The sequence below is a fragment of the Dendropsophus ebraccatus genome, chromosome 10 (assembly GCF_027789765.1).
Source record: "Dendropsophus ebraccatus isolate aDenEbr1 chromosome 10, aDenEbr1.pat, whole genome shotgun sequence".
Taxonomy (NCBI): domain Eukaryota; kingdom Metazoa; phylum Chordata; class Amphibia; order Anura; family Hylidae; genus Dendropsophus; species Dendropsophus ebraccatus.
Genome location: NC_091463.1, coordinates 89,814,815 through 89,827,164, shown reverse-complemented (window position 1 = coordinate 89,827,164; position 12,350 = coordinate 89,814,815). Strand labels below are relative to the sequence as shown.

The 12,350-nt window shown below is 44.0% G+C and overlaps 2 protein-coding genes across 2 annotated transcripts; one reads left to right on the top strand and one right to left on the bottom strand.

Moving 5' to 3' along the window:
- Positions 1 to 4,797: 4,797 nt before the first annotated feature.
- On the bottom strand, positions 4,798 to 8,550 carry LOC138766536 (mucin-2-like). Its single transcript, XM_069944126.1, has one exon. The coding sequence runs from the start codon at positions 8,548 to 8,550 to the stop codon at positions 4,798 to 4,800; it is 3,753 nt and encodes a 1,250-aa protein (XP_069800227.1).
- A 112-nt stretch (positions 8,551 to 8,662) lies between these two features.
- LOC138766535 (calphotin-like) lies at positions 8,663 to 10,636 on the top strand. Its single transcript, XM_069944125.1, has one exon. It carries the CDS (start codon positions 8,663 to 8,665, stop codon positions 10,634 to 10,636), a length of 1,974 nt encoding a protein of 657 aa, XP_069800226.1.
- The last annotated feature ends 1,714 nt before the right edge of the window (positions 10,637 to 12,350 follow it).

The window sequence follows — 12,350 nt, the reverse complement described above, 5'->3', positions numbered from 1 at the left end:
TGCTGGGTGCCATCAACCCCGTTTAGCCGCAATAAAAAAAGTTTTTAAAAAGTTTTTTTTTTTTTAAATAAAGTTTAAAAAAGTAAAAAAAAAACTAAATATTTCAAAACAGTTAAAAAAAAAAAGTTTGTTTCTTATAAGCTGTTATAGGTGAAGTAACCTATAGCAGCAAGTAAGCGCCCCACAAAACCTGTCAGTTTCTGCTTTGCTGGGTGCCGTCAAGCCACAAAGCATTACTCGTTGAAACTTTGTGCCTTCCGGCCAATAACTCACATCACTTTTTTTAAAAAAAATTCTCATTTCATTTTCCCCCAACCAAATAAATATGTCCAAGCGTCCTACTTCCAGCACTTTCCAGGCAAGGACTGCAACAGCAGGCAGTGAGGGTAGGAGAAGTGGCAGCACCATGCCCGGTGGCAGCCGGGGTAACAGGCGTGGCAGCAGGGTGCAGCTACCCGAGACGCCCAATGATCATGTAAGAACCACACAGCCAGCAGTTCTAAATTGGCTTACCCAATCCTCAAGTTCCATCGCCCAAAGCTCCCAAACCAGGAGTCAACCATCGGCTGAATCATCCGACACCACCTTTACATAGGACGGTCAGCGAGAGTCCTCTGCCCCGTCCCCTGTTATTACTATGCCACTCACCTTTGGGGCACCATCTGCCAGGGAACTCTTGGCAAACCTTGATCTGCCCTTGGAGTCTCTACCGCTCTTTAGTGATGAGGAGGAGGAGGAAGTCCCCAAAACTCAGCCGGTGGAACGTGCTGAGACTCCAGAGGACGTGTTGGCTGTAAGCGGTCAACAGAGCCAGGGAGGGGCATCCAGCCACTGGAGGAAAGTAGCAGTGGTGATGATGTCGCTGATCAGACGTGGCGCCCTCAAACTGCGTTATGCTCGGCATCATCAGGGGAGGAAATAGAGGTGCTACCGACGCAGCAACATCTCACTGTTGCAAGGAATTGAGGCACAAGAGGGAGGGGTAGGAGACAAACTACCAGGCAGAGTTCATTACCTCAAAGCCTTGGTCCTGAGAGGGCACCCTCAGGCAGCAGCGGCAGTGAACAGGCCACAAGACCCCCCGTGGCTGTCAGCAAACCACGGTCCTCTGTCGTCTGGCAGTTCTTTCACCTGCAAGTGCAGATGGAGGATGAGGAGGAAGAAGATGTCTACGCCCAGCCATTCCACACACCACCACCTGGCTTCTCTGCCTCTCCATCACAGGAGGAGATGGAGGAAGAGGTGGTAGAGGAAGAGGAGGAAGACCCCAGCAGACCCTGGAACTATACCAAGGACAGTGAAGAGGAGAGGCGCTCATTGTCCTTGGTGCAGATGGCAAGGTGTCTGTGGGAGTATATCTGGAATGACAGCCGCATTGTGGACATCTGCCAGAGGGACCAATACTGTCTGGCCACCCTGGTGGACCCTCGCTTCCGCCACATAATGGCTGAATTTTTCCCGCCATCACAGAGGGAGGCAAAACTGGTGTACTACCGGGACCTACTCACCAGTCAGTTGATGTCAACTTACAAGCGAGACCAACCAGGTTCCCCGACAACATCCTCTCGGGGGGAACCAGCGCGCTCCACCACCACTAGTGGAGGCGTGAGAAGTCGCTACAGCCTACATTCTCCGATGAGTGATTTTATGAAGCCAGCTGCTTAAGAGGGGACACAACACCGGACTCATGGCGTGGACCAGAATGAGCTCAGCCACCTGGTCACTGCCTACCTGGATTGTACCCTGCACCAAAGTGTCACGGACCCCGTGCAGTGCTGGGCAGAGAAACTGGACATTTGGCCTCAACTGGCAGAGTTATCTTTGGCTCTGTTGTCCTGCACAGCCAGTAGTGTGGCATCAAAGAGGGTGTTCAGTGTGGCGGGTAACATCGTCACACCGCAAAGAACAAGGCTCTCTTGCCACAGTGTTGAGATGCTGACGTTTGTGAAGATGAATCGTGCCTGGATTACATTTGATGATACCACTCCCCTGCCTGATGTGAATGACTAAGTCATCAGTCACCTGTCCTGCATGGCAATCCGTGTGTCCAAGAAATTGACCTTAATATCCTAAATATGTGCCTAATGTAAAAATCTGTAATTTAAGTTAAGTAATGTTCCCCCCTTAGACCCCAAATTTTAAAAAATCACCTTAAAAATTCCCTACTTAATTTGGATACATTTGAATAAACAGATCCTCATCTCCAAATTTAATGGGGGGTTTTTAACGTTGACTGTCCAGTGCTGAACTCTACATCAACATTTTGTCATGTATAAAAAAATGATTTTTACAATCGTGCATATTCTTAGCTTCCAACTTCAGTTCTCTGTAATAGGCCCTTCTGGGTCCAAAAGAATACTTTTCCTACTAATGCCCCCACCGTCAATTGTCTATTTGGAAACATACTGTGTGCAATCAAGAGCAGCTGAAGCTGCCTCCTCCTTGTCTGTTCTCAACAATACTGGCCTGAGAGCAATCAACTGCTGCCTCCTCCTGCTGCTGCTCAACTTGTCTGTTCTCAACAATACTGGCCTGGGTGCAATCAAGTGCTGCCTCCTCTTGCTCCTCAACTTGTCTGTTCTCAACAATACTGGCCTAAAAGCAATCAACTACTTACTCCTCCTCCTGCTGCTCAACTTGTCTGTTCTCAACAATACTGGCCCGGGTGCAATCAACTGCCGCCGCCTCCTCCTCCTCAACTTTTTTTTTTCAATATTTTTTTTCAATATTTTTGCCGGATCGAACCTATTCAAACATATTAGAGGATTATAGCGACTAGAGTAATGGATCTGCTGTACCATCACCAGTGATGACGTAGGCCGTACCAGGGAGCGGAGTCGAAAGGGCCGCCGGTCTCTACAAGGCGGGATGGACTTTCTGTGGCAGGCGACCCCCAGGTTGCTACCCTTGGATTGACTTGCTAGTGGCGGTGAGCCAGATGCAGCTGGAGACACGTAGGCAGGCAGGAATTAAGCAGCACACACAGCTGATACCACAGACAGCAGGACAGATAGCATGAACCACAGATGGCAGGGACCATGGGTAGGAAACACAGAGAACTGGGACCACACACTTAGGGAAGCATGCAGAGGTGCCAACAGGGAAAGTCAGCACAGGTGTTTTATTTATAGGGCAGGTGATTAGTGCACTGACCACGTAGGGACATACTGTCCTTTTAAAAATGTGACAGGCGGTGTGCGTGCCCTAGGAGGCAGGGACACAAGTGCCGTCCAGGACAGGGGGGAGCTGGAGTGCAGAGAGGTAAGGCGCTCTGTGGAGCTGAAGAGGCAGCGGTGTCGGACCCCTGAACAGGGGCTCCGGTGTCCGCTTCCAGAGCCCAGTAGCAGAGCGGCGGTGGCTCAAAGCACAGGACGCCGCCGCAGCCGTGACAAGGATAACATGTTGTGATGAAAAGATGTAATTCCTTTCCGACACTTATCTAAGGGAAAGGTGAAGCTGGACACATCTATACTTTTACAAATTATTCCAAACTGTGAGCCAGATGTTAAGGAGACTCAGATGCAAGAGAGACTGAAGAGCTCCAGTATCTTCTTCATACTCCTTCTGACATTTTGAGGCGTGAGTATTCACAGAAGTTAGAGTTGAAGTTCCAGCTTGAGTGATAGAAAAATATTAATTTCTGTACAGTATAATAAGAGATTCCCAAACATTCTAGTCTACAGTACTTTGTGTTTTTCAGTTCGACTTTTACAGGTCACTTGTTTACCTTGGATACCAATCGCAGATGAGTATGACAATTATACCACTATATATTTAGTCTTGAGTGACTACCTACCCCAAAGCAGGCAGTACAGGATAATACTGTCCCGATGGCTGATGCCAGTGCAGTGAGAAGGATACCCCAAGGAGGAAGATCTTTCTGTGCTTCTGTTTCCCCTAAAAAAAACAAGAACAATAGCAATGATGTATGGGGTGATAACGGTGACCAGAAACTCTGGTAAAATTATTATTAGGCTATAAATAATGCTTTTTTGTTCAAGTAACATTTAGGGAATGTTTGGGAAAATATGTGCAATGACCGATAGGGGGCAACACCAGATCTCCAAAGTCTTCAGGAGATCTGACATTACCGCTAACATAGTGGAGTGCTGATAACACATAAGCCATTCCGTCCCTGACTACTAGAAAGAACATGGTAGCCTAGATTCCACTGTGGATGTTTGGTTGAGTAGTATTTATTTCCTTTGAAGATATATGGGGTCCTAAAAGGGAAACTTTTTGAATGCTAGCTAGACTTTTTATTGCAGCTCAGCATTCTAATTGTGTTGTAGTCTAGCCCGCCCCTTATTGATCTGGTCTGAAGGGGCGGGCCAGACTACACACCTGATCTTATGCTTTAACTACCCAGGACTGCAGCATGTAACTGGTTTCGGTGGTGTATTCTTACCAATTTAAAGTCCAGTGTCCAGGTCCTGACTTCCAGTTGTCTCCATGGCAGTCCTAGGGGCCTTCTGAAGGGTCCCAGGCCTAACATGGATACTGTATGCAGAGTCATGGCTGTGTAGGTTGCCTGTCAACATGGTGCTGACATATACAATACACTGCACTACAGTAGTGGTAGTTAATATAAAGTAGTGTATACTAATGTACACTAGTGTAAACGTGAAAAAACACATAAAAGGGGGGAAAACACAATTTTAAAAAATGTCCCCATCCCCCCAAATAATAAAAAGTCAATTATTTCCCATAGATAATGAAGATTCTAGAATTTGGCCACGACCATGACCCTCCAACACCAGTTTAAAAAGGGCACTCTAGCACAACTATGCAGAGGATTTATTTTATTGTACCTGCTTCTGCTGTTTCTTTCCATATATCAACTCCTTTTGATGTCTTTAAGGGTGTTTCGTTCAAAGGAATGATACAAGTACTTTTCCCTATACAATCCACATTAAATAAGTTAGTAGTAGTGACAGGAGGAGGAGCTGAGGAGTTTGTAGATGATGAAGCTGCCGGTTCTGATGTTCCCTTACTCACTAATACTGTTAGATCTTCTGTGGTTGTTGTATTTTGTGTAGTTGATGGCGTCATCTCCTTTGTGGTTGCTATTGTTGTATTTTTTGTCATGTCCCTTGAAGTTGTTGCTACTATAGCTCCAGAAGAAGAAGATGACACAGTACCTTCTAAAACGATTGTTGTGGTACCTTTCGAGTCTGGTAGGGTGTGATCTTTGCTGGTTGCATTTATTTTTGTGGTTGTTGTGGCTGGAATTGTTGCTTTTATGCTTTCACCACTTGATTTTGTAATTGTAGCTGTTGACTGATCTTCTCGAATAACTGAGGTTGAGCCTGTGGCGATTGGTACTGTTGTACCCTGTCCGGATACTGTTGTTGGTGGTCCTACTCCAACACTAGACGATACAGTAGAGTCCTCTGTAGACAGTGCTCCTCTATTTTCTGTACTTGTCAAATTTGTATCTTTTGTACTTTCCATTGCAGATGATGTAATGACATTGACGCTTGAGCTGGGCGATGATTCAGATGTTATGCCCTTACTCCATGTTGTTGTAGATACTGGACTTGGACCATCTAAATTCGAGGTAGATTTGGTAGCCATTGCGGTTCCTTCTGTACTTATTACTTGTGTGGTAGTTGCCGTATCTGCTATTTCTTTGGTAGTTTCTGCTGTTATACCACCCAAACTGGTTTCCTTGGTGCCATCGGTGTTGGGTGTTGTTGCCAAATCCGTAGATTTTGTTGGTTTTGATTTTTCGCCTTCTGTAGTTGCTCCGTTTGTGCTTCCACCTGATTCTGAGACACCAGAAGATGTAACTTCTGATGGTGACGATAAACCATAAGGAGACACTGTAACTTCTGTAACTGATGTAACCGATACTGTTGTCCCTGCAGAATTGTGGGCAGTGGTTGACTCTTTTGTTGTCATTGCTGATGCCGTATCTGGTGTAGATGAGGTTACTGTGTCTTTTGATGACACTTCAATACTTTCCGTTGTTGTTCCATCTATATTTGCTGCCGTTGTACCCTCTATAGATGATGCTGTTGTGCTATGTAAGGTTGATGCCAATGGATTTGAGACTGTTGTCCCTCCTGTATTGTCAGCAGTTGTTGACTCTTTAGTTGTCCTTACTGTGATACCTGTAGCCACTAATGCTGTATCTTGAGTAGATGATGTTGCTGTGTCTTTAGTTGTTGCACCCTCTAGATTTGCTGTGCTCGTACCTTCTATAGATAATGCTGTTGTACTATGTGTTAATACTGATGGGCTTGAGACTGTTGTCCCAGCTGTATTGTCAGCAGTTGTTGCTTTGGTTTCTATGTCTCCTGTAGAACCTGTTCCTGTATTGGGTCTTTCCGTTGTCCCTGTAGCTACTGGTAAACCTTCAGACGTGACGGTTCCAGTACTTGTGAAAGGTAACGTATTTGTATCGACTGTATTTACTGTGTTAGTGACTTCTGTAACAGGAGATATAGCGCCACCTGTTGTTGACTCCTTTATGCTTTCTGTAGCTGTTATAATATATGTAGCTACTTTGGTTGTTATTACCGTGATACCTGTAGCCACTGATGCTGTATCTGGTGTAGTTGTTGACACTTCTATACTTTTAGTTGTTGTACCATCTAGTTTTGCTGTGGTTGTACCCTCTATAGATAATGCTGTTGTGCTATGTAAGGTTGGTGGTGAAGGAGTTGAGACTGTTGTCCCTGCTGTATTGTCAGCCGTAGTAGCTGTTACTGGAGAACTTGTTCCTGTATTGGATATTTCGGTTGTTCTGGTTGCTGCTGGTAACCCTTCGGATGTGGACGCTAACGCTGATGTTTTCGTATGATCTGTACTTACTGGTGTAGTGACTTTTGTAAATGGAGATATAGCGCCACCTGTTGTTGATTCCTTAATGCTTTCTGTAGCTGATGTAATATCTGTAGCTACTTTTGTTGTTATTACCGTGATACCTGTAGTCATTGACACTGTATCTGGTGTAGATGAGGTCACTGTGTCTTTTGTTGACTCTTCAGTACTTTCAGCTGATGCACTCTCTAGTTTAGCTGTGGTTGTACCATCTATAGCTGCTGTACTATGTGAGCTCAGTGTTGATGGACTTAAGACTGTTGCCCCTGCTGTATTGTCAGCTGTAGTAGCTGTTCCTTGAGAACTTGTTCCTGTATTGGACATTTCTGATATAGCCATCGTAGTTACTGGTGAACTTTCAGAACTTTCTTTACCTGATGTTAGCGAGACTGTTGTCCCCGACGTATTATCTGCTGTTGTTGACACTTTTATGTTTTCTGTAGCTGTTGTAACAGCTGAAGCTATGTTTGTTGTCATTGCTGTCATTTCTGCTGTTATAGTTGTTGATGAGGTTTCTGCATCTTTTGTTGACACTTCTGTACTTCTAGTTGTTGTACCTTCTATAAATAATGCTATTGTGCTATGTAGGGTCAGTACTGATGGACTTGAAACTGTTGCCCCTGCTGTAGAGTCAGCAGCTGTTGCCATTGTTTCTGCACCTCCTGTAGAACTTGTATTGGGTTTTTCTGTTGTACCTGTAGCTACTGGTGAACTTTTAGATGTGGCTGCTTCAGTACTTTTGAGAGTTGATATATTTGTATCACCTGTATTTTTTGTGCTAGTGACTTCTGTAACTGGAGATACAGCGCCACCTGTTGTCGATTCTCTAATATTTTCTGTAGCTGTTGCTGTGTCTTTTGGTGACACTTCTGTACTTTTAGCTGCTTCACTTTCTATTGTGGCTGTGATGGTACCTTGTGTAGATGAAGCTGTAGTACTATATGAGGTCAGTGCTGATGGACTCATTGTAGATATTGGTGATGTAACTTTGGTATTTGCTATTGTTGTAGATTTTGTGTCTTCCATAGTTGTTGTTACTGTAATTCCATCTCCTTCTTTAGTTGACACTTCTGTACTTTTAGTTGTTGCATCTTCCGTTTGTGCAGTTGTTTTACTGTCTATAGACAATGTCATTGTGCTACTTGAGGCTGTTGTCCCTGCAGTATGGTCGGCTGCTGTTGCTGTTGTTTCTACATGCCCTTTAGACAATTTTTCTGTTTTACCTGTAGTTAATGCCAAACTTTCAGACTTGATTGTATTTATTATTGTAGTGCCTTCTGTAACTGGTGATATAGCGCCACCTGCTGCTGTTGCTATATCTGAAACTACATTTGTAGTGGTTGGTGTGATACCAGTAGTCACTGACGCTGTATTCTGTATAGATGAGGTTGCTGTGTCTTTTGTGGACACTTCTATACTTTTAGTTGCTTCACTTTCTATTTTTGCTGTGGTTGTACCCTCTATAGATAATGCTATTGTGCTATGTGGGGTCACTAATAGATTTGTTGTAGCAATAGGTGTAGTATCTTCCGTATTGTCTATTGCTGTAGATTTGGTGTCTTCTATAGTTGTTATTGCATTTCCAAAGCCTTTGGTAGTTGTATCTTCCATACTTGGTGTTTTGACTGTTGCAGCCCCCGAGGTGTCATGACTTGTTCTTTGTGCATTTGGTATTGTTTTGTCTTGTGTAGATGGTGGTATTATACCTTTTGTAGTTAGCATTGTAGTTTCTCCTCTTGTGGTGTCAGGTAGTTTTGTCAATGTTCCCTTAGTACTTTTTACTGTTGTTCCTTCAGAAGATCCCTCAGTAGTTATTGCTAAGGCTTCCTGTGGAATGGTTTTACCTGTTACACCCGTATTTGCTGTTGATGTCATCCCTGGAGTTGCGGATATATCACCTGTATCTGTTGCAGTTGTTTCTGTGGTTGCGGATACACCACCTGTATCTGTTGCAGTTGTTCCTGTAGTTGCGGAAACACCACCTGTATCTGTTGCAGTTGTTCCTGTGGTTGCGGATACACCACCTGTTTCTGTTGCAGTTGTTCCTGTAGGTGTGGATACACCATCTGTATCTGTTGCAGTTGTTCCTGTTGTTGTGGATATACCAGTTGAATTTGTTGCAGTTGTTCCTGTAGTTGCGGATACACCACCTGCATATGTTGCAGTTGTTCCTGTAGTTGCAGATACACCACCTGTATCTGTTGCAGTTGTTCCTGTAGTTGCGGATACACCACCTGTATCTGTTGCAGTTGTTCCTGTGGTTGCCGATACACCACCTGTATCTGTTGCAGTTGTTCCTGTAGTTGCGGATACACCGCCTGTATCTGTTGCAGTTGTTCCTGTAGTTGCAGATACACTGCCTGTGTCTGTTGCAGTTGTTCCTGTAGTTGCGGATACACCGCCTGTATCTGTTGCAGTTGTTCCTGTGGTTGCGGATACACCACCTGTATCTGTTGCAGTTGTTCCTGTTGTTGCGGATACACCACCTGTATCTGTTGCAGTTGTTCCTGTTGTTGCGGATACACCGCCTGTATCTGTTGCAGTTGTTCCTGTAGTTGCTGATACACCACCTGTATCTGTTGCAGTTGTTCCTGTAGTTGCGGATACACCACCTGTATCTGTTGCAGTTGTTCCTGTAGTTGCGGATACACCACCTGTATCTGTTGCAGTTGTTCCTGTAGTTGCGGATACACCACCTGTATCTGTTGCAGTTGTTCCTGTAGTTGCAGATACACCGCCTGTATCTGTTGCAGTTGTTCCTGTAGTTGCGGATACATTGCCTGTATCTGTTGCAGTTGTTCCCGTAGTTGCGGATACATTGCCTGTATCTGTTGCAGTTGTTCCTGTAGTTGCGGATACACCACCTGTATCTGTTGCAGTTGTTCCTGTAGTTGCGGATACACCACCTGTATCTGTTGCAGTTGTTCCTGTAGTTGCGGATACACCACCTGTATCTGTTGCAGTTGTTCCTGTAGTTGCAGATACACCGCCTGTATCTGTTGCAGTTGTTCCTGTAGTTGCGGATACACCACCTGTATCTGTTGCAGTTGTTCCTGTAGTTGCGGATACACCAACCGTATCTGTTGCAGTTGTTCCTGTAGTTGCGGATACGCCAACTGTATCTGTTGCAGTTGTTCCTGTAGTTGCAGACACACCACCTGTATCTGTTACAGTTGTTCCTGTGGTTGCGGATACACCGTTTGTATCTGTTGCAGTTGTTCCTGAAGTTGCGGATACAGAACCTGTATCTTTTGCAGTTGTTTCTGTTTTGGTTTCTGTTACACCGACTGTAGATATTGGTGGACTTTCCATTGTCACTGCTGTAGACCCCTTTGTGACTGATGTTGATGCCATCCCTGCAGTTGTTGTTACACCACCTGTTTCTGTTGCAGTTGTTCCTGTAGTTGTGGATACACCAACTATATCTGTTGCAGTTGTTCCTGTAGTTGCAGATACACCGCCTGTATCTGTTGCAGTTGTTCCTGTAGTTGTTGCTACACTGCCTGTATCTGCTGTAGTTGTCCCTGCTGTTGTGGATACACTGCCTGTATCTGTTGCAGTTGTTTCTGTAGTTGCAGATACACCGCCTGTAGTTATTGCAGTTGTACCCATAGTTGTTGTTACACTGCTGGTATCTATTGCAGTTGTTCCTGTTTTGGATTCTGTTACACCTCCTGTAAATATTGGTGGACTTTTCATTGTTACTGCTGCGGAGCCCTCTGTAATTGATGTTGATGCCATCCCTGTAGTTGTTCTTACACTGCCTGTATCTGTTGCAGTTGATTCAGTTGATATTGGTGGACTTTGAGAAACTTTAGCTGTGCTAATGGTTAATATTGCTATATTTGATGTTATGGCGCTTACTGTAGCAGAGACTGTTGTTATTCCTTCTAAGGACGATGTTGTAGATTCTGATGGTGTACTCACTATAGTTTTAACTTCAGTTGTAACGGCTGTTGTAGTTCCTGAAGTAATGGAAGCTGTCGTACTATGCATTGAGCCATCTGTAGTGAGTACTGTTGGGCTGTCAGTCACATATTTGGTTGTAGCGTCTATAGTTTTTACTGTAGACCCTGATGAAGTCACTAATAATGTCGTTTCTTCCTTATCTGTTGGCAATGAAGCTGTTGTATCCACGGTAGTACTACCTGTAGTTATCGGCACTGTACTTTGCATAGATTCTACCTTTGTACTTTCTGTGCTTGATAGTTTGGTGAGCGTAGTGCTCTCAGCGGGTGACACTGCCATCATGCCTGTTGTAGTCTCCAATTCTGCCCCGTTAGAAGTAGGTACTGTGGAAATAACATCTTTGGTAGGTTCTGTAGACACTAAGGTGGTCATTACTGGTGAAGAATAGGAACTTGTTCCCATTGTAGGTTTAGTTGTTTCTACTTTTGTAGTCACTTCATTTGGACTTTTAGATGTAAAGAAAGAGCTAAATGTTTGTGTAGTTGCCTTTGTGCCTTCTATGGTTGATGTAGACTTTGTAGTTATTTTTGATGTGGGGACTTGTGAAGATACAATTGATGAAGTTTGTAGGGCTGATACTGCAGAACTGCCTCTTGATATAGCTGTGTTAGTAGAATTTAATGTTGCACCCACTGCAGTTGTAGCTGTAGTTTCCTGTGGGGCACTTGTGCTGGATTTTACTATCGTAGGAACCCATGTTGGACTATTGGCAGCAAAAGGACCGATTGATCTATTTTCTGGAGTGCTTTTTCCAGGCTTGGTAGATGTGAATACGGTTGTAGAACCAGAGTTCATCTGTGGCGTTGTTATACTTTCTGTAAAATAATGTGAATAGTGTCAGACACATTAGAAAACTCTTTACTTACAACAAATTTGGAAATTTAGGAAATGAGGGCTGTAAATATGAAGTAGAAAATGGGGTAAAACATAACTTTTAAATTTTCTGCAGTTAATTTACCAATGGATGAAGTATATATTTATTACATGTGAGGAGTGCTCTCCTATGCTATCATGGTGTGTAGGTAGGAATTTTCCCATAGTACAAGGCATAGGAAAAGATTTTGGCTGCTGTATGGAGCTAACTGTCCCTTTCACAGCTTGCATGTCTAATTCCAATGCCTAGGCAACGTTATCATCCTGAGAAGGACGGCCTTGCATTGGAACCTACTGTACCTCCCTCACTGGCTATAGATAGCCTAGGCACTAAAGTTAAGGTGACCCATAGCTCAGGTAAACCAACTATGACCCTTCCCTAACTACTTGTCCTACTGCTCATACAGTCAAATATTACATTTAACCTTCAAATGACAAGAAAAACAGCATAGTTTTCCTACACAATTTATTATTGCTATTTTTACTGAATTTTGCAGTGTAAGAACATTTAAAGGATGTGTCTGGTTTAGAACCCCCATTTTCATATAGTCAGTTAGGGAAATCCAATCCCAACATTTAGGTCAAAGATAGGCTGGAGGACTGGAGGACTGGCACATCCATGGGCAGCCTAGGAGCAATGTGTAATGTTATATTTCTCCTGTGGTGGTGCTGCGGAGAAA

Bases quoted from the DNA above. Each gene is read 5' to 3' on its own strand.
- LOC138766535 (XM_069944125.1), top strand. From the start codon at position 8,663: ATGGTTTTACCTGTTACACCCGTATTTGCTGTTGATGTCATCCCTGGA.
- LOC138766536 (XM_069944126.1), bottom strand. From the start codon at position 8,550: ATGCTAACTACAAAAGGTATAATACCACCATCTACACAAGACAAAACA.